The sequence below is a fragment of the Hemiscyllium ocellatum genome, chromosome 36 (assembly GCF_020745735.1).
Source record: "Hemiscyllium ocellatum isolate sHemOce1 chromosome 36, sHemOce1.pat.X.cur, whole genome shotgun sequence".
NCBI lineage: Eukaryota > Metazoa > Chordata > Chondrichthyes > Orectolobiformes > Hemiscylliidae > Hemiscyllium > Hemiscyllium ocellatum.
Genome location: NC_083436.1, coordinates 45595291 through 45621439, shown reverse-complemented (window position 1 = coordinate 45621439; position 26149 = coordinate 45595291). Strand labels below are relative to the sequence as shown.

The 26149-nt window shown below is 40.9% G+C and overlaps 1 protein-coding gene across 3 annotated transcripts in view; it reads right to left on the bottom strand.

Annotated features, from left to right (window-relative positions):
- LOC132833370 (B-cell scaffold protein with ankyrin repeats-like) overlaps nucleotides 1-26149 on the bottom strand; it is a 290257-nt gene that overhangs the window by 147091 nt on the left and 117017 nt on the right. For all 3 annotated transcript variants that reach the window (XM_060851590.1, XM_060851591.1, XM_060851592.1), the window contains one exon: nucleotides 8774-8973. In XM_060851590.1, the coding sequence (XP_060707573.1) occupies nucleotides 8774-8973 (200 nt within the window). The remainder of the gene's footprint in view (nucleotides 1-8773; nucleotides 8974-26149) is intronic.

Below are 26149 nucleotides of genomic sequence, written 5' to 3'. Positions count from 1 at the left end.
CAAAAACTCCCAGCTTGGCGAACAGAACCACAACCTCAGTATTCTGTTCATTTCAATGAGATACTTCTCATCCTTCTAAACTTCACTGAGTACAGACCTAGACTCCTTCAATGACAAGCCCTTCTCCTTGGGATCATTCTCATAAAACTCCTCAGGACTGCCTCCAATACTAGTACATCTCTCCTTAGATATGGGGCCGAAAGCTGTTCACAATATTCCAAATGCAGTCTGGTCAGAGACTGGTCAGCCTCAGTAGTAGACCTCTGCTTTTGTATTTTAGCCCTCCCAAAATGAATGCCAATATTGTATTTTCCTTCCTAACTGCCAATGAACCTCTCATGTCTTCTCCAGTTGTTTACAAACCATCTTCAATCTTCATCTTTGTCTGGACTATGCTGCTAGTGGAATTGTGTAATAATTTTGAATAGTATGGATATTTGTAGATAGATATGTAATCACTACCAGAGTGTTGTGAGGGTATGCAGATGTTCACCTCAAGGATTGGTAGATTGTATCAATCTGCATATCCCTTTGACTGTTTGCAACAGGCAAACAATTGGCTGTATCTCACCAGCTTATGTTTGCAAAATTCATAACAATATCCAACATCAGATTGCCAAATAATCCTGAGTATATAAACAATTACACCGACAATCAATTTAGGATTGCAATGTGGCACAATTGCATGTTATGGAAGTTACACTTATTCAGGAACAGTGCACATTCTAAGCAGACAGAAAGAATAGACACATACACTGGTCTTCCAATGTAGTTGTGATGGTCAGGAAGGCACAACAACGCCTCTTCTTCCTCAGGTAGCTCAGGAAATTTGGACCCTCATCAACTTCTACAGAGGCACAATTGAAAGCATACTGTTCTGGTGCATAAGAGTAGATAAGATTAGATTCCCTACAGTATGGAAACAGGCCCTTCAGCCCAACAAGTCCACATCAGCATTCTGAACAGTTACCCACCCAGATCTATTCCCCTATCCTACCCTATATTTACTCCTGACTAATGCACCTAAACACTATGGGCAATTTATCATGGCCAATTCAATTCACCTGACCTGCATATCATTGGATTGTGGGAGGAAACTGGAGCTCCCGGAGGAAACCCAGACAGACATGGGGAGAATGTGCAAACTCCACATAGATAGTTGCCCGAGACAAGAATTGAAGCCGGGTCCTTGACGATGTGAGGCAGCAGTGCTAACCACTGAGCCACCGTGCCGTCCCATAATGGCCTGGTATGGCAATTGCTCTGCCCAGGTTCATAGGAAACTATAGAGGGTGGTGTGCACAGCCCAGGCCATCATGGGAGTCAACTTTCCATCCGTGGAATCCATTTACACGGTTTGGTGCTGCAGAAAGGCTGCCGACATGATCAAAGACCATTTGCACCTTGGTAATGTTCTTCTACAACCTCTTCTGCCGGACAGAAGATACAGAAGCCTGAACACACACACACACACACACACACACACACACACGCACACACACACACACACACGCACACACACACACACACACACCGGTTCAGGGACAACTTTTTCCCAGCCTTTTTTAGACTATTGAATGGATTCCCTAGCCTCAAAAAAAGCTGATCTTGCTAACATTGATACCTCTTACATGCCCTGTGCAATGTTACCTCAATGCCTCCATCTAAATTGCTTGTTCTGTACGTCCTTGCTTTCTGTGATCTGCCTATTCTGCTTGTAAACAAAGCTTTTAACTGTACTTCAGTACACAGGACAACAAACCAAAAAAAAAACAACTAAATAAATAAATACACTGCACCTGTTGCAATTCAACAAAATAGGTGACAACTATTTCTGATTAATTTCTCAGGGAAATGTCTTATACGATCATAGTCAAAATGCCTGATTTAATATTGAAACAATGCATGATAGTTAACTGTCAAATATCTTCTGACTGATGCATTCCCTATGGCAACACCTCTGTCAATCAGCTTTCACTTGCCAACCAAATAGCACTCTTTCTCAAATAGCATAAATTTTGACTTCCCTCTACGTTGATATTCTTGCAAATTATCCTGATAAGTACAAGTAGAAAAGCTTCAACAGTATATTGTTTTAGAAATACTCAAATCCTGCTAGGAATCCCTGTTAGTTCTATGGGTGAAAGTCTGACAAAATCATTTGGTCTTTCAACATGTATTTGGTCACCATCAGGTATCCTCTGTGACATCTGTACTTAGTATAGAATGTAAACTGCCCAGATTTACTGGCCAATCAAAGGCTAGCAGCCCATCATAGTTGCCAGTGGGAATGTTGGTTGTCTGTGGCACTGCCCCCAGATGAAGACCATGATCATCTTGGTATTCGAGGCCATTGGTCAGTGAGTGCAGGAAGGGAGCTCAGAGGAGTTAATGAGAACTGAACTGAAAGGATCATTCCAGAAAATAATAATTCAAATCAGCCAGATAGATGCATCACTATATCTTTTCTAAGGTTATAACCTGAACAGAAACAACAATCACAAATTGGATGTCAAGATTAGTTATTAACTACAAAATGTGCATGAAAACTTTCCATATTATGGCTCCAATAAAGAGCAAAAGTTAAAAAAACAGCGGATTCATTAGCACCTGAAAACAGAAAAGGCAGGTTACTCTGTCCAGATAATGTTGCAGTGTGTATTATTGATCGAAAAAGTAGCAGGGGGAGAACAGCAATACTTTATATTCAAATAGCATCATGAATGTGGTAAAACATCCTAACTAGTTCACAGTTGTGTAAATCCATACCTGAGTCACAGAAGGAGACATTAAGACAGGCGATCAAAAGCTTAGTCAAAGAGGTAGGATTTAAGCAGTGTCTTAAATAAAAGTGAAAGTCAAGGGTGGGACTTCAAGAGCTTTCAATCTAAACAGCTGAATGCACAACTGAATAAAATAGATAACAATAGTAATTTAGTGTCACTTGTATTTTTACTAAAAATACAATATAAAATGACAAAGGAAACTAAGAACAGGAGTGCAGCGATTATGTGAATTACTTTGGACATATGGCACAGAAAGAGGCCATTCAGCCTTTTCGAACCATGCTGACATTAGTGCTCCACTCTAGTCTCCTCTCATTTTTCTTCATCTAAATGGAGCATCATAATCCTCAACTTCCTATTTCCTCATGTGTTCATTGAGCTTCGCCTTAAATGCATTGTCACTATCTCCTTCAAACACACCATGTAGTATTTCTTCATTCTTAGAATCACAGAATGTTTCAGTGCAGAACGAGGCCATTTGGCTCCTCGTGTCCACACTGGTGTTCTCAGTATTTTGGATAAGTACCGTTCTCTTGCATTTTCCTTGTTACCCTGCATTCTGTTTCTACGTAAATAATCATCCAATGCCCTCTTGAAAACCTTAACTGAACTTTCCTTCACCACCCTCCCAGACAGTGTATACCATACCCTAACCACTCACTACTTTGCTTTTATGCAAAGCAATTTAAAACTGTTCCCTTTGGTTGTCAAACCTCTTATGAGTAGGAACAGTTTCTCCCTATCAAATCTTCTCTTAGCCTCCTCCTCATCAAGGTAAAAATAACAAAGGTTTCAAACTCACCAATACACCAGTTTTAATTGCAGATTTTTGTTAAGTGAACTCAATTTCACCATCCACCTGGGATTTGAATATATGGCCCTAGAATATTAACCAGAATATCTAGATTATAAATCAAGTGACAATACTTATATGCCACCACCTCACACTTCTTGTCACTCTTTGGGTAAAGAGGTTTCTCCTGAATTGTGATTGGATTTTTTGGTGAATCTCTTAGTTGATGCGATTAGTTCCCCACAAGAGGAAACATGCTCACTGTTTCCAATCCATCAAAACCTTGCAGAATTTTAGAGATCTCTATTATGTCATGCTGTATATTTGTGCAAGGAAGGTAGATTATCATGTTAAGAGTCTGATCATTTGACATAATGATAACACATCATTGGCCATTTTGGGAAGGGAAAACAGCTGAGTCTGTCTTGCTGCTTGTACAGTAAACATTTTCATAATAAAGCTCCTGCTGTTAAACCCTTTGGTGTCCTAACCCGTCCTGAAATGTAACACAAGAAGAAAACCAGTGTTAGGATTAAAAACTGCTTCAAGATCCAACGGTTCGATCATAGATTCATTGGAAACAAAATTGAGTTCCACGCTGCAGACCTTGGAGGCAATTTGATAAAAAGAAAAGAAAGCAAAAGCTGTCATCACTGCACCAAAGCAGGTAGACCAGGTAGAGTCAATAAAACAAAATCAACCCAGTGTGGAGGTGAACAGTGCAGAATGAATTCGCTCTGTCCTTCAAACTGAAGGAACATTGTGAATAACGAGTATCCTACAGAGGAAATGCCTTGAGATTGGGGTGTAGACTCAAAAAGAAATAGGCAGTCTCAGGAGTATCTTGTTCAGGCGGGAAGAAGCAACGTTATGCTTATTTTTTCTGGTACATCGTGCTTCACAGGCCTTTCCGATTTTTAAAAAAAGGTAGGAGAGTTTGGCAGTGCAGAACCATATGATTAAATTAAAGAGAAACTCCATTATTTTAATCATGGTAACTTGTATCTTTGTGTTCTTGAGTATTACAGGTGAAAGACTTAACTTTTTGAGGAGTTTTACAGCCAGAGAAATCAATTCCAAAGATTATGAAGAAATAATAGTAAACCCACAGAACCATTTTTTCATCAAATCCATTGGTGAATGCTGAAAGGTTCAGATTCTGAAAATGTAACAGGCATAATTGTTGAAGCTATATCCCAGTTCATAGCATTTTAAAGAAGTTAGCAGAATTCTGTGAATTCGGAGATGACTTAAATGATGCCACCAGAGATGGACTGTAAGGGTTAAGATGTAAATCAATCCAGTGGAGATTACTGACAGAAAGATATCTAGACTGAGATAAAGCCCTGGAAATAGCAGTCTTGAAGGAAAATAGCAGCCAAGAAAGCTCAACAGCTAAGCTCGAGCATGAGAGATCACAAATAGTGGTTGAGCACCAACACAGACTCAGTCCTGCCATTGGTGTGGAAAAACAGGCCATAGAGCAGCAAATTGCTGGTCGAAAGAAGCAGCTTGCCTAAACCGTGGTGAAAAGGGCACATTGAATGGGCATGTTGGAGGATGAAGCATGAACAATATATAACAAAAGTACAGAAACCAAACAGTAGGGAGAAAATCTACACAATACAAAAAGAGCATGAGAAAAGCCCAGACTCACAATCCGAAGAGGCCTTGTTATTAAACATGCATAAACAGAAGTCCCTGGAGAAACTGAGTAAGTCTGGCAACATCTGTGATGAGAAAACAGAGTCAGTGTTTTGAATCCTGTGATCCTTCTTCAGTTCCAACACATAAAGGACTAATCAGATACAAGAGACTTCCATTTAGAATCATATCTGCACCTGTATAATTCCAGCATGCCATGGATCAGATTTTATGTGGATTGGAAGGGGTCCAATGTTACCTAAACAATATTTTTATCAAAGACAGAAATGAAAAAGAGCATCTCTACAATTCAGATGCTACTCCACAGAGACTTGTAGATATGGTCTAAGATCAAGGAAAGAAGAACGTGAATTTTTAGAAATCTTCCATCAAATGTTGAGGCTATTTCATTGATGTTACGAGATTACACAAGTCACCTTCAAAAGTAAAAGCCATAAGTGAAACACCAACACCTAAAAATGTAAACCAACTACAATCTTTTTAAGCTTACTAAATTACAGTGGCACATTTGTCCCAAGGCAGGAAGGATGTTCCCAATGAACCCAGAACCAGGGGTCACAGCCTAAGGACATGGAGTAAAACATTTAGGACCTAGGTGAGAAATGTCTTCACCCAAAGAGTGGTGAGCCTCTGGAATTCACTACCACAGCAAGCAGTCAATGTGAAGTCATTGTATGATTTCAAGAAGGAGTTGTACATAGTAGTCATGATTTGAAGATGCCGGAGTTGGACTGGGGTGTACAAAGTTAAAAATCACACAGCACCAGGTTATAGTCCAACAGGTTTAATTGGAAGCACACTAGCTTTCGGAGTGCCGCTCCTTCATCAGGTGATAGTTGTACATAGAGTTGTACATAGCACTGGATGAAATAGATCAAAGGAAAGGGGGAAAAGCAGGAGAAGGTTATTAGGTTTGATCAACACGAATGGTGGAGTAGGCTCCATAATGCCTCCTCCTACTTCTATTTTCTATGTTTTGAAATCTTGCAATCATTCTCAAGCTGTTGCCAGTTTATTATGTCAACCAAAAATTGGAAATGGGAAGATCAATGAGAAAGAGCCATTACACAATCCAAAGATACTTTATTTATGAAGTCCTGAAACATTCTGACCAAAGCTACTGCTGCAATTAGCATGCAATGCATCACTGTATGTAGTGGGAGCATTTATTTCTCACACAATGAAGAGATGCCAATGGCTTTTGCATCAATGTTGTTAAACAAAACAGAAATGAACTATGAACAGACAAAGAAACTCTAGGAATTATTTTGGCATTAGACAATTCTCCTGATACCTGTATGACCAGGAATTTATCTTGCTAACAGATTACAGACCATTGACCACAATACTCAGGCCTCATATAGAGATTTATTCTAGAGCAGCTAGCTGTATGCATTGTTGCTAAGAGTGCACACTTAGACAATTAAGTATCAACAATTCAATTTACACAGGAATGCTGATGGGCTTTCTAGATTATCTTTGCCAAATTAATTAACTACAAACAGTCCTTATGAAGACATTTTCTACATTAAACACTCTGGCAAGAGCAGGACAAGTTAAAAGTACACTTGAAATGGTCCATTACAAACAAACACGATGGACATGGTACTTCATGGCAAGATCACAGGCACAACTTCAAAACTGAAGCCATATGTTCCATGAAAGCTAGAACTATCCGCACAAGAAGGATGTCTCCTATGGGGAATGAAGGTTATCAGTCAACCACTCGAAGGAAATGTGTGTTAAATCAACTATGTGAGGGTCACTGTGACATTATCAGAATAAAGGAGGTAGCCAGCAGCTATTTTTGAAGGCCTGCAAAATTTAGGAGCAGCCAGGCATATGTGCAATTTCTGCAAGAGTGGGCACATACCTCCACTAGTGCCATTCCACCTGTGAGAATGGGCAGAAGGTCCAGAGCAAAGAATCCATATCGACTATGCCAGACCTTCGGATAGGCAAATGTTTTTCACAATGGGTGACACATATACTGAGTAGCTTGAAGTTATTATTATGAAGATGATACCTTTAGAGAAAACCTTTGAAACACTGGAAGAGAGCTTTGTGAGGTTGGAACAACTTGTTAGTTAATGGTCCACAGTTTACACCACAAGAGTTTATGGACTATCTAAAGCATAAATGAATTCAAAATATCTGATCAGCTCCTTCTAACCCAGCCACAAATGGTATTGCAAAAAGGTTTGTTCAGACAGTGAAACATTCCTTAAAGGTTACTTGAGAACAGGGATCATTATCCAAAAGACTAAGCTATTTTTTGATAGCATACCAGAACACAACCAACTCAAAAACTCAAAGGTTCTTTAGAATTGGTCATGATAACATGTCAGTTGCACATAGCAGTTGATTTGTTGAAACCACCCATGACAAAATATATCTTGCCTACTTACTGTGGTATTAATGATTGGAAATATTCAATATTTTCATTGTAGGAGTTTCTGATGTGGAGGGGTTGTGTATTTGTATAAGTATGGTGGACTGTCACTTTAAGGGTCTGACATCATTCGCCATTTGAGGGGAAACAGCTTAGTCAAACTTGGCTGCCTGCACAGCAAATGTTACAATAATAAAGCTCCTGTTGTTAAATACTTCGGCCTCTTGGTCCTTCTAGGTAACAGGTCACCTCAGTTTTCTTTTCTCAAGACATTAAGGATGTAGCCTGTCAATCTTTTTCTGATAATATAAACCATATTTCTGGAATTATCCTTTTAAATTTTCTCTGCATCCTCTCCAATGTATCTATCTCATTTTTGTAATGTGGCAACTAGACAGCACAAAATCCTTCACATATGGTCAAACTATGATTCAAAGCATTGTTTGGCTGGAGGAGGCTTCAGAAACTGAAGGAGTGAAGTCATGAAGGGATTTGAGAATAAGAATTGGATTCCTTAAAATTGAGGAATGCAGGACCAGGAGCCAATGTGGACGAGCAAGGAAAGGTGAACTGGACCTGATGTGTCATCTTTTAGTTTAGCTAGAGCAGTGTAGGAGATTACAGGCAGGGAGGCTTGAGAAAGCATAGCAATGCAGAGACTCTTTAACTCTTGGCCATTTCTGACAAGTTACCTGCAATTACAGATATATGTCACATCTCTTAAAAATATTTTCCAACTCACTTGTCCGTTGTATTAATGGATCATTAACCTTTCAGAGATGATGACAACTAACAGCTTTTTTGCGATTTCCTTTAGATTCCCAGCATACTTTACACGTGCAACTTCTGCTTTGATTTTATATTCTAGTGGACCAGATTGTTAACTGGAATTTGGCTCCACTTTCAGAATTTCTTATCTTTCAGGATCACTGAAGCAACAGTAGGCTCTGCATATGATTGACTATCAGCATGCATCTTGTCACCTCAGCAATCAGCAGGTTAACCTTGTGTTTTACCTTTGTTAAATCCAATCACTTGGATAAAACCACCATTAAAATAACTCAAGGGCAATGAGATGGACAATAAAAATGTTGGCCAGCTAGTAATGCCACATCCCAGTAAATAAAAAAAACTTACTGCAAATTTTTCCAAGACCTCCTGGATATGCTGAAATCCATTCTTCTCAGCGATGTCTCTCGGGTCTTCTCCATAAACATTCAGAACTGTGGAGGCCTGGGCTGATCCCGGACATTCTAGAAGCAGAGTGACAAGATTCTCTAGTCCATTCTTGGCTGCAAAATGGAGCAGTGTTGGGAACTCATGGCCATGTTCCAGATCTGGATAACAATAGAAAGTAGGCAAGTGTCAAATGTGATTGAAAGTTTGTGAGATGAAATAGGAGAGTTAAAATTTTAAATATGCAGTCTTGTACACTGATTAAAGAATGTAGTCCTAGATTTATACAAAGGACTTCCCTCATTTTGGTAGATACTTGACTTATCTCATTCCACCTTGTACAGTTAAATTTTCTGATAAGCACATCTGACACTATTACAAACTTCATTGCATGCAACTTCTTTATTTCTTAAATGAGACAAAGAACTGTAGATGCTGGAGATCTGAAACAACAACAGAAAGTGCTGGGGACCCTTTGTTCTGAAGGGTCACTGGATTTGAAACGTTAACTGTTATTCTCTTCACAGATGCTGCCAGAGCTGTCCTGTATAACTGAACCATAACTTCCCAACTTTTGTAGTCAATTCCCTTTGCAATAAATAATAGCATTAGCTTTAATAATTACTTGCTGTAACTTCATAGCACATTGTGATTCATGCACTAAAACATCCAGATAGCTCTGCATCTCAGAGCTCTGCAACCTCTCACCATTTACATAATACATTTAATTTTAACTTTTTCCCAAATTATACTCCATTTGCTACATTTTTGCCAACTCAGGTAACCCATCTATATCTTTTTGTAGCCTTCATGTGTTCTCTTCACAGCTTGTTTTCCTACTTATGTTTGTGTCATCAGCAAATTTGGCAACAATATCTTTGGTGCCTTCATTTAAGTCACTTCTGTAAATTGTAATCAGTTGAAGTTACTTCACAAACCACTGAAGCACACCATTCATTACATTGTATCAACCAGAAAAAGACCCAGTTATGCCCACTCTCTCCTTCCTGATAGCCAGCCAAATGTCTAGAACATAGAACATAGAACAATACAGCACAGAACAGGCCCTTCGGCCCACGATGTTGTGCCGAACATCTATCCTAGATTAAGCACCCATCCATGTACCTATCCAATTGCCGCTTAAAGGTCGCCAATGATTCTGACTCTACCACTCCCACGGGCAGCGCATTCCATGCCCCCACCACTTTCTGGGTAAAGAACCCACCCCTGACATCTCCCCTATACCTTCCACCCTTCACCTTAAATTTATGTCCCCTTGTAATACTCTGTTGTACCCGGGGAAAAAGTTTCTGACTGTCTACTCTATCTATTCCTCTGATCATCTTATAAACCTCTATCAAGTCACCCCTCATCCTTCGCCGTTCCAACGAGAAAAGGCCGAGAACTGTCAACCTATCCTCGTACGACCTATTCTCCATTCCAGGCAACATCCTGGTAAATCTTCTCTGCACCCTCTCCAAAGCTTCCACATCTTTCCTAAAGTGAGGCGACCAGAACTGCACACAGTACTCCAAATGTGGCCTAACCAAAGTCCTGTACAGCTGCAACATCACTTCACGACTCTTGAATTCAATCCCTCTGCTAATGAACGCTAATACACCATAGGCCTTCTTACAAGCTCTATCCACCTGAGTGGCAACTTTCAAAGATCTATGCACATAGACCCCAAGATCACTCTGTTCCTCCACCTGACTAAGAACCCTACCGTTAACCCTGTATTCCGCATTCAATCTACTTAACAAGTTATTCTCTGTATCATGAGTTTTTATTTTCTGCTCTAACAAGGTACTTTATCAAATGCTTTCTGGTAATCCCAGTTTGGTACATCCACTGGTTTCCTTTTATTTTTGGCGCTACTTCCTTAAAGAAATCAATGGGACTGAACCTAATATTTTTCTGGCTAAGTCCAAGATGCATCAAAATTTTTGGAAGGTTTCTAGCTGTGAAGTCCTGTGGGTTTTTTCACCCTGTCTTTTGAAACTCACCTCATTAATAGTATCTCTCATGAGCAGCTGCCAATCCATATAATACACGTTGTTTCCACAACAATATGCCACTCACTGGATATTCCTGAATTCACCAGAATCCCTGCACCTCTGTCACTAGGGATTTGAGATAAGTTAAACCGCATCAACTGATGAGCCATTTCTTTTAAGACCCTTGGATAAAGTTCATCAGGACCTGGGATCTTGTCAGCCTTCAGCCCCAATAACTTCTCACTAGCACTCCTCCAGCAATTGTAATTTGCCTGAGTTTGTCCCTGCCTTCCAATTCTTGATTTATTACTGATTCTGGGATGTTCCTTGTATCCTCTATGGTGAAGACTAATGCAAACTAAGTGTTCAGTTCTTCTGTCATCTCTTTATTTTCAATTATCAACTCTTTACACTCACTTTCTGTTGAACAAAAACAGCTATTGTTAACTTCTCTTGTTTTAATATTGACAGAAACTATTTTCATATTTCTGGCTAGGTTTCCCTTTAATTTCCCCTGCTTATTAATTTTGCTAAATATTCTGCTCATTCTTCTGATCTGTCACATCTTTGCACAATGACACACTTTTTCTTTATAACTAGACAAGAACATCATCTTCAATTCTACTTGTTAATTGCACTTAATCAACTTAATTAACTGTGAACTTTCAAAATACAGTATAAACAGAATAACAAGTCTATGGCCCACCTGGTCTATGATGGTAATTCTGCTTCACATGAGCCTCCTGCCATCCCTCCTAATCTCACCTGACTACCGTCTGCTTCTAATTCTTGCTCAATCACTTGTTTATCCACATTCCCCTTAAATTAATTTATACTATACAATTCACCCACACCGTGTGGTAGTGAGTTCCACTTTCTCACCAAACCCTGTGAAAATAGGTTTCTCCTGAATTCTCTATTGAATTTATCCATAATTGTCTTATATTGATGGCTTCCAGTTTTGGATTCCCCATCAAATGGAAACATTTCCTATCCATCTGATAGCTTTGATCTTCCAAAATGTGCAACAATTTTTTCAGATGGAGTAAGGAGCTGAACAGAATATGTTTATTGAATTATTTTACAACGTTATCAAATTTTGACCCAATAAAATTTTCTCCAGTTGCTTCTCCACCTTGCATTTTAGTAATTACAAAACTTACTCTTCTCATGAGCTAAGACGATTATTTAGTTTGATTTAATGTTAGGTGAAATTTTTAAAGAGAACACATACCAGTGAAAGTTGCTTCATAAATCTAAGTTATAAACCTACACATTATGTTATAGAAAAATTCAAACCATGGCTGTTTAGCAAGTTCTGTACAGGTTGTTGTCAATCATGCTCTCCTCACACAATTGTTGATTGTACAGCACAAAATAAGACCATTCAGCCTATCATATGGTTGTTTGAAAGTAATCGAATTAGTTACACTCTACTCCTGCATTGCTCTGAATATTTTTTTCATTTTCAAATATTGATCAAGTTTTTTTTGAAAGTTACAATAAAACTTGATTGATTAGGTAGCGTTTTCAAGTGGTACTATGCCCATTTTTAACCCAATCAAAAAGGTCCGTCATGTGAACAGTGTTAAAACAGGGAGTATTGGAGAAACTCAGCAAATCTGGCAGCATCTATAGATAGAAAAACAGAGTTGACATTTCAAATCCAGTGATCCTTCATCAGAACTGAAGATAGCTGTGGAAGGATGGAAGGTGTGGAAGGTGAACGTGAGGACTGCAGATGCTGGAGATCAGAGTCTAGATTAGAGTGGTGCTGGAAAAGCATAGAAGGTTAGGCAGCATCCGAGGAGCAGGAAAATTAACGTTTCAGGCAAAAGCCCTTCTTAAGGTGGTGATGTTGGGGCAGAATAGAGTATGTTGGAGATTGTGTCGAGACAGAGAAAGAGATAAGCAAACAAAAAGATTGCTGATGAAAAGCTGAGATAGAAATAATACTTAGATGGGGTATTAATGAGAAGTGTAAATGTTTGAAAATTGTTTGGAGTGGCTCCTACTGATTTCGCTGCTCCTTAGATGCTGCCTGAACTGCTGTGCTCTTCCAGCACCACTGATCCAGAATCTGGTTTCCAGCATCTGCAGTCATTATTTTTACCTCTGTCCTGTAAGGACTGTTCTCAGCACGGCCAATTTATTTTCAAACATTTACAAACATAAACAAAAACAGATTGCTAGAAAAACTCGGCAGGTCTGGCAATATCTGTGGATAGAAATTAAGAGTTAACATTTCCGGTCCAATAAAACCTTCTTCAGAACTGATGGTAGCTCGGAAAATGTTGGAATATATGCAGATGATGGGGTGGGGAAGGGGCAAGAGTAAGTGGTAGGTGAGATGGAAACCATAGAAAAAAAACAGTTGGACAGATAAAGGGGTAGTTAAAGGTCAGCCTGGGGGAATGAACACCTGCTAATGGGTGGTATTAGTAGCTGACAATATGTTTTGTGTGTAGCAGCCCATGTGATGACAGGGCCTGGTGTATGGAGGCTGGGGTAGGGACATGGCTCAACATATACATTTTTGACCCTACATTTATGCTTCTTGTTATCTCCCAACTACCTAATTTCTCTCTCTCTCTGTCTCTGTCTCTCTCTCTCTCTTTCAGCTTATCATCAGCAATCTCTTTGTTTGATTATCCCTTTCTCACTCTCTCTCTGGGTACTGCTTCTATGTACAGTATTCTCCCTCCGACTCCACCAACATTGTCTATCGCCAGGATAAATTCACCCCTTCCCCAGGAAGCTTCAGTTCTGATAAAGGGTTACTGGACTTGAAACGTTAACTCTGTTTTCTCTCTACAACTGCTGCAGCACTCCCTATTTTTGTTTCTGAGTTCTGGCATCCACAGTTCTTAGTGTCTTTTTCCAGTAATGTGTTCCCTAGCAGTCAGACAGAAGGTTTGGACACAACTGCAGAGAATCACTAAGTTAGCAGCCTCACCTATTTAGGACCATGAAACAACATGAGCAAAACCACAACTTTCCATCACCAAGTTATCATCCAGAATTAGGTTTTCCCATTTCAAGGAGACCATGTGTAAGCTGTAAAAACAGTAGACTAGATTGACGAATCTGCCCTGTACCCCTTCCAATGTAATCACACTGCATTCCCTCCTGTAGTCTTGTGAGCAGAACTGTACAAAGTACTCCAACTGTGACTTAACCAAAGTTCTATACAACTCCAAAATGACCTACTCGTGCTTATAATCCATGCCCTGCTTGATAAAGGTAAGTGTCTTGTATGCCTTCTTAACCACCCTATTAATCTGACCCACCACCTTTAATGATTTGTGAATACCATTCCAAGACCCTTCTGACCCACTGAGCTTCCTAGTGTCTTGCCATTCATTTAGTACTTTCTTGTCTTGTTTTATCTTCCAAAGTGCATCACCTCACACTTAGCAGGGTTAAATTCCAGCTGCCACTGATCTGACCATCTGACCAATCTATCTATATCCTCCTTAACTTTAAGAAGTTAAGATATTCTTCCCTAATATCAACCACCCAGTCAATCTTCATGTCATCCCTTCTATATTCTCATCTACATCGTTTTGTATATATCCAGGATAATGTGGATAAATGTGAAGTTATCTACTCTAGTCGCAAAATCAGGAAAGCCTATTATTATCCAAACTGTGCTAAATTGGGAAATGACCTCACATACCAGTCATTATACAGGGCCTTGGTGAGGTCACACGTGAAGCATTGTGTGCAGTTCCGGTCTCCTTACCTGAGGAAGGATGTTGTGGCTATGGAGGATGGTTTACCAGAAGGGATGGCAGGACTGACATATGAAGAAGGATTGGATTAGTTAGGACTGTTTGGAAGTTCAGAAGAATGAAGCGGAGGTGGGGGGGGGGTCGGGGTTTTCACCAAGGCCCTGTATAATTGCAGCAAGAACCCTTGCTCCTGTACTCAAATCCTCTCACTCTGAAGGCCAACAGACCATCTGTCTCCTTCACTGCCTGCTACACCAGCATGCTTATTTTCAGTGACTGATATGTGAGGTCATTTCCCAATCTAGCGCAGTTTGGATAATAATCAGCCTTCCTGAATTTGCTACAAGGGTGATCTCAAAGGAACCTATAAAATTCTAACAGGACTGATCAGAGTAAGCATTGGAAGGATATTTCTGATGATCAGGGAATCCAAAACCAGGGATCACAGTCTAAGGATACGTGGTAGGCCATTTAGGACTGTGAGATTAATAGAAATTTCTTTACACAGAGTGGTGAAGCCTGTTGAACTCAGTGAGGCAAAAATATTAAATGTTTTCAAGAAATTAGATACAGCTCTTAGGGGTAAAGAGTATGGGGGGAAATGGGAACTGAGTACTGAGTTGGATGATCAAACAAGATTGCATTAAATGGCAGAGTAGCCTTGAAGGGCCAAATGACCTATCCAGGATCTTATCTTCGATGTTTCATTGGGCCCACAGGGCTATTTTCACTTGTCATTTCTGGTACTTGGTCAATGGCAGGTGGCCTATCCAGTTTCATCTTTTGAGAATTTCCAGTGATTATTATAACTAAGTGGCTTGCTGGGCTATTTTAGAGTCAACCACATTGCTGTGGGTCTGGAGTCACATGTTGGGCAGACCAGGTAAAGAAGGCAGATTCCTTCCTAAAAGAGCGTTTGTGAGTAAGCTGCGTTCTTCCTATAAGTAATGGTCATCATTTGTCTCACAATTCTACATGTTTATTGAAATCAAATTCCAACATCTGCCATGGTGGGACTCAAACCTAAGTCCCCAGAACATTATCTAGATCTCTGGATTAATACTAGTAATACTACCACAAGGTATCATCTCCCCATCCTGGCCCAGCCAGTGATGCCCACATCCCATGAATGAATAAAAAGAGCCCTTTCTGTTTCAGTTGCTTCTTTCTCACTTTTTTTATCTTATAAAACTGATCACCTTTTGACCTCCAAAGAAAAGACATATTTGGGCTCAAAACATTAGCTTGTGTCTCTGCAGATGCAACCAGACCTGCTGACTTCCACAGAATCACAGAATCGCTACAGTGCAGATACAGGCCATTCAAATCATCAGTCTGCACTGACCCTCTGACGAACATTCCACCTTCTCCATGTAACCCCACATTTACCATAGCTAACCTACCCAGGCTATCAATCCTGGACACTATGGGCAATTTCCCATGGCCAATTCCATCCAACCTGCACATCTTTGGACTTTGGGGGGAAACCAGAGCACCTGGAGGGAACCCATGCAGATTTAGGGAGAATATGCAAACTCCACACAACCACCCAAAGCTGGAATTAAACCTGGGTCCCTGACATTGTGAGGTAGTAGTACTAACCTCTAACCCACCCCCTCCAGTGTTTATATTTTGATTTCCAGTGTGTGTGATGCGTTATTTTTATTTTATTGTTTTATTCATGCAAATTTTCATCACTAAAGGTCATGTGGCCTCCAATTCTAAGGCATCAAAGAAAGCAAGGATGTGAAGGATATTATTCCAAGTCAGTCATAATATCCCTTGGAGAATGAATATTGAAAAATATGAATCCAATTTACTATTTCTGGGCCACTCCAAAAAGACTTCAAATAAATTAGAAGAAGACAGAAATCCAAATAGCTGGAAGGTGAGGAAGGATCCTGAAACTAGGGCAGGTTATGTACTGACTGTTGTTTTTGACATATCTCAGACAGTAAAATCAAGCAGGGGAAATTCACTGAGGTGAAGGAGCCCAATGGAGTCCTTCTATGTAATGGAATGAACAGACTTGGTGTGTCAGATACAGTGCGATCACTAACCCTCCCCCACCAACATATTCTCTTCAATTCTTCCTCAAGCAACTCCTCACACTAACACAAGGATGATATAGCGTGTTCTGTAACTTCAGCCATGCAAACACTGGAAGTGGAAGGGTGAACACCAATTCTACTTGAAAGAGAGATTATTAAAAATCGGTTGATACTGTCAATGACAAGAGATGTAAAAACAAGCACTGCAGTATCACCATTTCCCAAATTATGTCCCTTGCAACCATCCCACTCTAGAAGGACAGCTTGGGGAAGGATTTGGTCCTGAAAATGTTTTTTGTAGGAGAAATTCCAGAAACTAGGCTGGATTTGCTGGGAAGGTTGAGAGAAGAGTAAATGAGTTTTTTTTTAGGATTTCAAAAGGAACTGATAGAGAAACATTTTTCACTGATGGCGGAGGAATGTGAAATAGGTGCAAATGGCTGAGTCAGATTAGGCTGGGTGGCGTGGGATTGTGATGATGAGGAGGTGAAACAGTGAACGGTTTGAGTGAGAGGGAGGTGACAGTGTGAGGATTGAGGGATTGAAGGGATAATGGGGCGAGTGGATGAGGATTGAGTAGGAACAGGGTAAAGATGTGGGGGGGTGAGGTGGTGAGTAGGCAGACTGTGAGAATATGTGGGTTGAGGGTTGAAAAGGTGATGCGAGGATATTAGAGGAAGAAGGTACAAGATAGCCGAGGAGATGAGGAGGTGAATAGCAAAAAGGGTAAGGTTTAAGAGAGTGATGGTGTACGGTTATGGTATTTGCAGAATGCAGCTGTCAGGATAAGATGGCGAAGGGAAATTGCATTTGAAAACTGGAATGCAATTAAACCTTTGTCAACAAAGAAGGGGCAACAGCAAGACAGGAGAGAGTCACATGGGCTCCAGAGCAACCCATTCTCAAGGTGGGCGATAGAAAATGAACTTTGTTTTTAGTTTGTACAAAATAAGGAAGGATTGTCAATTGTTAGATTTTTTCCAAGGGATTTGAAATATATGTAATGGCAACTGTTACTGTTAAAATTTCTTTAGATCCCAGGACAGCAGATGGGGAGTTGCTCTCTGTTTTGCTTGGGGAGTTGCTAAGACTTGCAACTTTGCTGAGCAAACAGAATCAATTTGTGACAAGGATCTCTGATCCTTCTCACCATTTATTCAAACTTATCAAACACTTGATTGCACAGAATAAGGCTGTGATCCTTAAATAGTGAATTATTCACTACACTCATACTGACAGTATTGCAGTCTCAAAATGCCTCCAAACATTTTTCAGCCAAAGATGTGCGGGTCAGGTGAATTGGCCATGCTAAATTGTCCGTAGTGTTAAGTAAGGGGTAAATGTAGGGGTGTGGGTGGGTTGCGCTTCGGCGGGTCGGTGTGGACTTGTTGGGCCGAAGGGCCTGTTTCCACACTGTAAGTAATCTAATCTAATCTAATCTAAGCCAATTAAATACTTTTTGCAACATTGTTACTGTTATAATGTGGACAATGTAGCAGCTAATTTTTACGCACCAAGATTCCACAAACAACAATATGATGAAAGACCAGATAGTAAGAGAAGCTGGGTAAGCTTGGGTTATTTTCTTCCGAGCAGAGGAAGCTGAATGGGGACCTAGTTGAGGTGTATAAAATTATGAGAGGTGTGGTTCGGGTGAATAGAAAGCAGCTGTTCCCCTTAGTTGAAGGGCCAATAACAAAGGAGCATAACTTTAAAAGGGAAAGACAGGAGGTTTAGAACTAGAATTAGATTTTATTGTCTCGTGTACTCAAGTACAGGGATACAGGAGTACATTGAAAAGTGTACAAAAGTCGTCATTTCCTGGCACCATCTGAGTTACAAAGGTTCCAAGGTACAAAATCTTAATTACAAAGTAGAAAAAAAGGAAATAAAGTTGAAAGTTCAACATTACAGTCCTTATAAAGTATAAAAATAAAAATTTTTCATCAGAGGATGGTGAGGATCTGGAGTGCACTGCCTGGGAAGATAGTAGAGGCATCATTATCTTTAAGAAGTATTTGGATGAGCATTTGAAATGTCATAAATGCCACCTGCTGGAATACGGAATGGATTGAGGGCAGTTTAGTCAGTGCAGACTCCATGAGGCAAAGGGCCTTGTATGTACTATAGGATCCCATGCTACTCTGCGGAACAACAATACTGACCAGGACACCAGAGGAGTCTAAAATAGTGTGATAAGGCCTTTCACAACAAACTTAATAGCTGAATGAAGACTCAGTCCCTTTGTAAGAAAGGAGGCATCAGCAACAGTGCAGGGCTTCTCCAATACTGACCCTCTAACAGTGCAGCATTCTTTCAGCACTGACCCTCTAACAGTGCAGCACTTCCTCAGTACTGACCCTCCAACAGTGTATCACTCTCTCAATACTGACCCTTCAATACTGCATCGCTCCCTGAGGCCTGGCCGTTTGAGAACATTTCTTCCATATTGACAAACCAACAGTGCAGTGCTCCCTCTGTAGAGCACTAGGAAGAAACCTTTAAGTTCTGACTCATGTGAGAAACAATTCTATTTAGACTTGGTTGAGGCCAATTTGGGATAAATATTTGTTCTGCCAGAGACAGATTTTCCAAGCTGTGACAAAGGTGGTGTTCTCAAATATTTGAGAACAGCTTTCCTTGTGTAGAATGGTATTAACCCAACACTGCATATATTTTCATTTGACCAGAACTGGCCTGTTTGAAATGCCATGTTCTGAGTGTTGTACAATTAGTGAAATAATGGGGGAAAAGAAGGTGGGGAAGAACATTGTGGGATTCATTGCATATTTGGTATCTTGGATTGCAAGCAGGAGACCATGAAGTCAGACTTAGGGTCTTGGGATGTTCTTGTGGGGCCAGGAGATTGAGAGTTCAGCATTGGAGTTTGATTTGAATTGGGAATGGAGGTGATCAAAGTGATTACTAGTCTATACTTTCAATCCAACCTGCTGAGCACTGGATTCCCCAAAGGTGGATCTGCATTGGGGCTGACATTGGGGTGTTGGGATCTCCAGAACTTTCCACACTCTGGTCCCAGTTCCACATGATCTCACATCATTGAAAATCATTGATGATGCAATCAAGTTATTAGCATGTCGTTATTACCACTCTCCTTTATGTAGTTTATGGTGTTAAAATGAAATAGTGGCACAAAATTAGACCCTAACTTATATTCTTTCTTGGGCTAACTACTCCACCATAGATGGGGAAGGACATCTCTTTCAGTTACACCAGAATTGTCCACGTGACATTTGTCCCAACAAAAACCCAGAGGTACATGACAGAAACCCGAACCTAACATATTTTAAAAATATTTTTGACTTAAGGCCTCATTACTAAATAACAAGAATCAAGTTTCTGGATAATACTTGATTCCAATACATTCTGACCAATTTATTATCTAATGAAGTCCCTGACTCTTTGAAGCAAAGTGAAGAATTAAATTAATTTTACTAAAGTGATTAATCCAAGGCCCATGATAATAAACAAGCAGCACTCCTGAAATATTGATAGAACTGTGTATTCAATATTTGAGAAGCTCAGCACAATGCCACAGGATTATTTACAATGTAGAAACTGTTACAAGATCACAAGGAATGAAAAGGTTAATGAAGTTAGGCAACAGGAAATAGATTTTCAGTCATCTGGGTCTCAGCAAAACAGGGACTGAGCTTGGTTTAATGGTTATAAATTTGCTTTCATAGATGACCTTTATGGAAACTACACCATTTTTAACAAAGAGCTTCATTTACTGACAGTCACGGAGACTGCAGAACAAACAGGATTGCCAGAGATTTCTGAAGAGGATGAACACGTCGGCTGTAGATTTTAATTTTTGTGGGTTTGAAGCTCAGTGTGATGAATATATGTTATGTAAACCCATTATTTTCAATCAGTATTCCAGTCTAACATGAAAGGCACTTCACTGTAACGTGGGAGCTTTGTACTAATTATCATCTTTTTCATCTGTTGATTATGCCTGGACCCTTGCTTCTTTCCTACATTAATTAAACGCAGGAGTAATATTATACTGTTTTATTTGTTGCTTCAGTCCTTACAATCTCATTATAATCCCTTTATAATCCAATAATGAATCAGATGTAGAGCTTGGTTTTCCACTGTGTCAGCTATGGTTCAGCAGTTTGTTCCCTTCCCACTGAGTTGGAGGTCATGGGTTCAATAATTAACTCCAGAGATTTGAAAGAAAAATTCAGAAAACATTCCAAATGTAGTGCTGAGAGAGTGTTGTACTATCTGAGGGTCATTGCTGAGGGAGTGCTGCACTGTCGGAGGCTCTGTACTGATGGGGTACCGCACTATCGGAGGGTCAGTACTGAGAGAGAGCGGCACTGTCAGACAGTCAGTGCTGAAGGAGTGCCACATTGTTGGAGGGTCAGTACTTATGGCAGAAAGTGAGGGCTGCAGATGCTGGAGATCAGAGTCAAGAGTGTGTTGTTGGGAAAGCGCAGCAGGTCAGGCAGCATCCGAGGAGCAGGAGAATTGACATTTCAGGCATAAGCCCTTCATTAGGGATGAGGCTTGTGGGTTGGGGGCTGAGAGATAAATGGGAGGGGGTGGGGCGGTAGCTGAGAAAGCAATAGGTGGATGAAGGTGAGGGAGAAGATGATAGGTCAGAGGGGGGAGAGATGGACAGGTCTGGAGGGTGGTGCCAAGTTGGAGGCTGGGGGGACTGGAATAATGTGTGGGGAGAGGGGAAATGAGGAAGCTGTTGAAATCCAAATTAAACCCATGTGGTTGCAAGGTCTCAAGGCGGAATATGAGGCGATCTTCCTCCAGGCATCGGGTGGTAACAGTTTGGCGGTGGAGGAGGCCCAGGACCTGCATGTCCTTGACAGAGTGGGAGGGAGAGTTGAAGTGTTCAGCCACGGGCGGTGGGGTTGGTGGGTGGGGGTGTCCCAGAGATGTTCTCTGAAACGATCCGCATGAAGGGGTCCTGTCTCCCCGATGTAGAGGAGACCACACCGGGTGCAATGGATGCACTGTCAAATGGTCAATCTTGAGGGAATCTGCAGTGTTAGAAGGTCAGTATTGAGGGAATGCTGTGCTGTCAGAGGAGCAATACTGAGCAAGCTCCACACTCTTGGAAGTGAATGATGGTAAATTCCTTTGTAATGTAGATAATCACTCTGAATCTGAACACACCCATACTCTAATCCTTCCTAAAAACAGTGTAATAATGCCAGCCAAAGCTAATATTGAACAAGACAGATTCCAAAGTGAAACATAGCTTGATAGAATATATCGGAAAGATGTTGTGAAACTTGAAAGGGTTCAGAAAAAACTTACAAGGATGCTGCCAGGATTGGAGGATTTGAGTTTCAGGGAGGCTGGGTCTGTACTCATTACTCTGACCAATAAAGGAAAGCACACCAAATGCCTTTTCACTATCCAATCTTCTTGCGACTCCACTTTCAAGGAGTTATGAACATGCACTCCAAGGTCTCTTTGTTCAGCAACACTCCCCAGGACCTTACCATTAAGCGTATAAGCCCTGCTAAGATTGGGCGGCACTGTGGCTAGCACTGCTGCCTCGCAGTGCCAGGGTCCTGGGTTCAATTCCAGCCTCAGGCGACTGTCTGCATGGAGTTCGCACATTCTCCCTGTGTCTGTGTGGGTTTGCTCCGGTTTCCTCCCACAGTCCAAAGATGTGCTGGTCAGGTGAATTGGCCATGCTAAATTGCCCATAGTGATAGGTCTATTAGTAGGAAGTAGGTGAATGTGTCTGGGTGGATTACTCTTCGGAGGGTTGGTGTGGATTGTTGGGCCGAAGGGCCTGTTTCCGCACTGTAGGAAAACTAACCTAAAAAAAAGCACCACCTCGCATTTATCTGAATTAAACTCCATCTGCCACATCTCAGTCCACTGGCTCAGCTGACCAAAAACCCATTGTAATCTGAGGTAGCCTTCTTCGCTGTCCACCACACCTCCAATTTTGGTGTCATCTGCAAACTTACTCCCTGTTCCTCTTAAGCTCACATCCAAATCATTTATATAAATGATGAAAAGTAGTGATCAGTACTGATCCCTGTGGCACTCCACTGGTCACAGGAGTCCAGTCTGAAAAACAACCCTCCACCACCACCCTCTGTCTTCTACATTTGAGCCAGTTCTGTATCCAAATCGCTAGTTCTCCCTGTATTCCATGAGCTCTAACCTTGCTAACCAGTCTCCCATGGGGAACTTTGTCGAACGCCTTACTGAAGTCCAGAGAGATCATGTCTACTGCTCTACTCTCATCAATCCTCTTTGTTACTTCTTCCAAAAACTCAATCAAGTTTGTGAGACATGATTTCCCACGCACAAAGCCATGTTGACTCTCCCTTATCGTCCCTGCCTTTCCAAATACATGTACATCCTGTCCCTCAGGATTCCATCCAACAACTTGCCCACCACCAACATCAGGCTCACTGGTCTATATTTCCTGGCTTGTCCTTACCACCTTTCTTCAATAGAGGCACCACGTTAGCCTACCTCCAGTCTTCCAGCATCTCACCTGTGACTATTGATGATACAAATATCCCAGTAAGGGGCCCAACAATCACTTCCCTAGCTTCCCACAGAGTTCTAGGGTAGACCTAATCAGGTCCTGAGGATTTATCCACTTATGTGTTTCAAGACATCCAGCACTTTCTCCTCTATAATATGAACCTTTTTCAAGATATCAACATCTATTTCCTTATACTCTACATTTTCCACTGATACAAAATACTCGTTTAGTATCCCCCCCAACTCCTGTGGCTCCACACAAAGGCTGCCTTGCTGATCTTTGAGGGGCCCTATTCTGTCCCTAGTTAACCTTTTGTCCTTAATGTATTTGTAAAAGCCCTTTGGGTTCTCCTTAACACTATTTGCCAAAGCTATCTCATGTCCCCTTTTTGTCCACCTGATTTCCCTCTTCAGTATACTCCGAATGCCTTTACACTCTTCTAAAGATTCACTCGGTCTCTCCTGTCAATGTTTGACATATGCTTCCTTCTTTTTCTTAACCAAACCCTCAATTCCTTTAGTCATCCAGCATTCCGTATACTGACCAACCTTTCCTTTCACCCTAACAGAACAGTTAAATGGTAGAATGCCAGATAGTTGCTGTTAGGGAGTGCTCACTGGGTGCTCAGAGATCAGATGAACATGAAGCACTTTGGGAGTGAGAACTGATTTGAGTTTTTACAAGGTTAACTACTATTTTAATCTCCAATTTGTTTTTTTAAAAAGCCTTATCTGCATAACAAGTTCCACCACCACAATCAGTAGCAATCCTCTTAGCACACATTCCTCTGATTAACTTAAACCAAATCGATCCTTCCACCTCCATCAGGATCCGCATGTTAATGCAAACCTGACCAAGACGGTATTGCAGAGTCTAGGCACCCATTATCTCACTGTAAACGTTCAAGCTTTGAATAAAAAAAAGAGTTTGTTTGGCTCCAGACAAAGTCACGATAGATTGAGCTCAGAGCAATCTGCACGGCAGATAGACTGATCACAGACACAGAACTGGGCATCTTGGTTCAAAACTCCAAATGCCAGGAGCAGCAAAACAGAGACACAAAGTACCTTCCACAACTGACTTCGTTCTGGACACCAGCATGGTAAAGTTGGTTAAAGGAGATAACCCGCTGATATGACATGGGATACACACAGTCTCTGAGTGAGGACTGAAACAGAACTGTGGAAACTGGCTCTCAACACCGGGATGTTTTATAAATGAGGTGAAAACTGACCCAAACTGAGCATTTGAAAAGTTCTCACCAGCTCCATACAGGATTCACATGGGAGCCCATCCTTTGTGGAAAACATCACCAACATCCTGAAGTAAAATAAATTACACGATAAGACAGGGAGAGAGACTGAAGATGATGATGAGGAGGAAAGGAGAACGAGAGAGCATCCAGGCAAGAGGTCACTAATCTCCGGTTTATTTTGGGACTTTGTTTTTCCCTGACTGGATTCCAGATGAAACTTAAACTCATTGCTCATGAACAGAGCCTACTCCTGTTTGACTGATAGTCTGTTCATTCACTTTTGTGCATAAGGCAACCTGAATTTTGTTTCGGTTTTATAGGTACGAGTAATCTGCCTTAAGTTGTCCAACACAATCTTTCTTCACGACAACATGGTGTTTTGGATTCACAATGACAGCAGTATCACTAAACTCCCACAAAACTCACTGATATGTGTTGCTGCCAAATCATGTGTGTGCGCCCAAAGTGGGATGGGGTGTGTAGGCTGGGGGGGGGCGGGGAGAAGGGGCGCTATGTTTCAGTTATTGTTGGGAATGACAAAGCATAATCGATTTACACAGGCTCAGTTAACACGTGTCCTAACCTACAGAAAGATCCAATCAACTTGTGGAGTCAAGGCACATTTGCACAAAGTTCAAAGCTGCTGGGAGTATCCAAAATTTTTATTTAACAGCAGTACAAAGTGGAACAAAAATAATGAGACTTATGGCAGAAATGGATCCAAAACAGATAAATGCTGTGGTATAAAAGTAACTGCACTGCAACTGAATGGCTGGACAGGGGAACTGACCATCTCAGTAACAAATGTTTTTTTAGATTAGATTTCCTACAGTATGGAAACAGGCCCTTCGGCCCAACACATCCACACTGACCCTCCGAAGTGCAACCCACTCAGACCCATTCACCTACATTTACCCCTTCACCTAACACTACGGGCAACTTAGCATGGCCAATTCACCTAACCTGCACATCTTTCAACTGTGGGAGGAAACCCACGCAGACAAAAGGAGAATGTGCAAACTCCACACAGACAGTTGCCTGAGGTGGGAATTGAACCCGGGTCCCTGGTGCTGTGCAGTGCTAACCACTGAGCCACCGTGCCACCCTACAAAATACATAATATGGCCAGCAAAATTTGATACAGCAGATAGATTCACAGCAATGTCTAAATACAGAGGCCTGAGGTTTTGAGATGGCAACACTGATCTGTTGGAAAAACAAACCATTTTCTCTCTAAAGGTCTATTCGGCAACATTCTTTTAAGATTTAAAGCAAAGTTTTCAAACACTCAAATGTATATGTGGAATTCAAATGATCCAAGTTTTACAAGCAAACAATTTCTGAACATCTCCAAACTCTTGTTAATCATTTCTGAGGAAGGGTCACTCAATCTGAAATGTTAACTCTGATTTCTTTCCACAGATGCTCTTAGACCTGCTGAGCTTTTCCAGCAACTTCTGTTTTTGTTCCTTGATAATCATTGCAGTGTCCATTACTATTAAACTATTATCTGAATACATCACCCTGTGAACAAACATTAGATTTGCACACTCAGAAATGTTAGCAAACCTTCCAAAGAAATAGCAAGAAAGTGGAATGGATTTTAAAACACCATCATCCACCTGCTGGATCACACACACAAACATACATACACAGAGCCATCATTCAGCTCGGGGTCTGTCGTTATAACCCTCATTCAGTTAGAGACAAACAGCTCATCGATCACAGCATGAAGGAAAATATATTTCTCTCCAGTAGCTAATTGTCCACTTTTTATCATAACTACTAC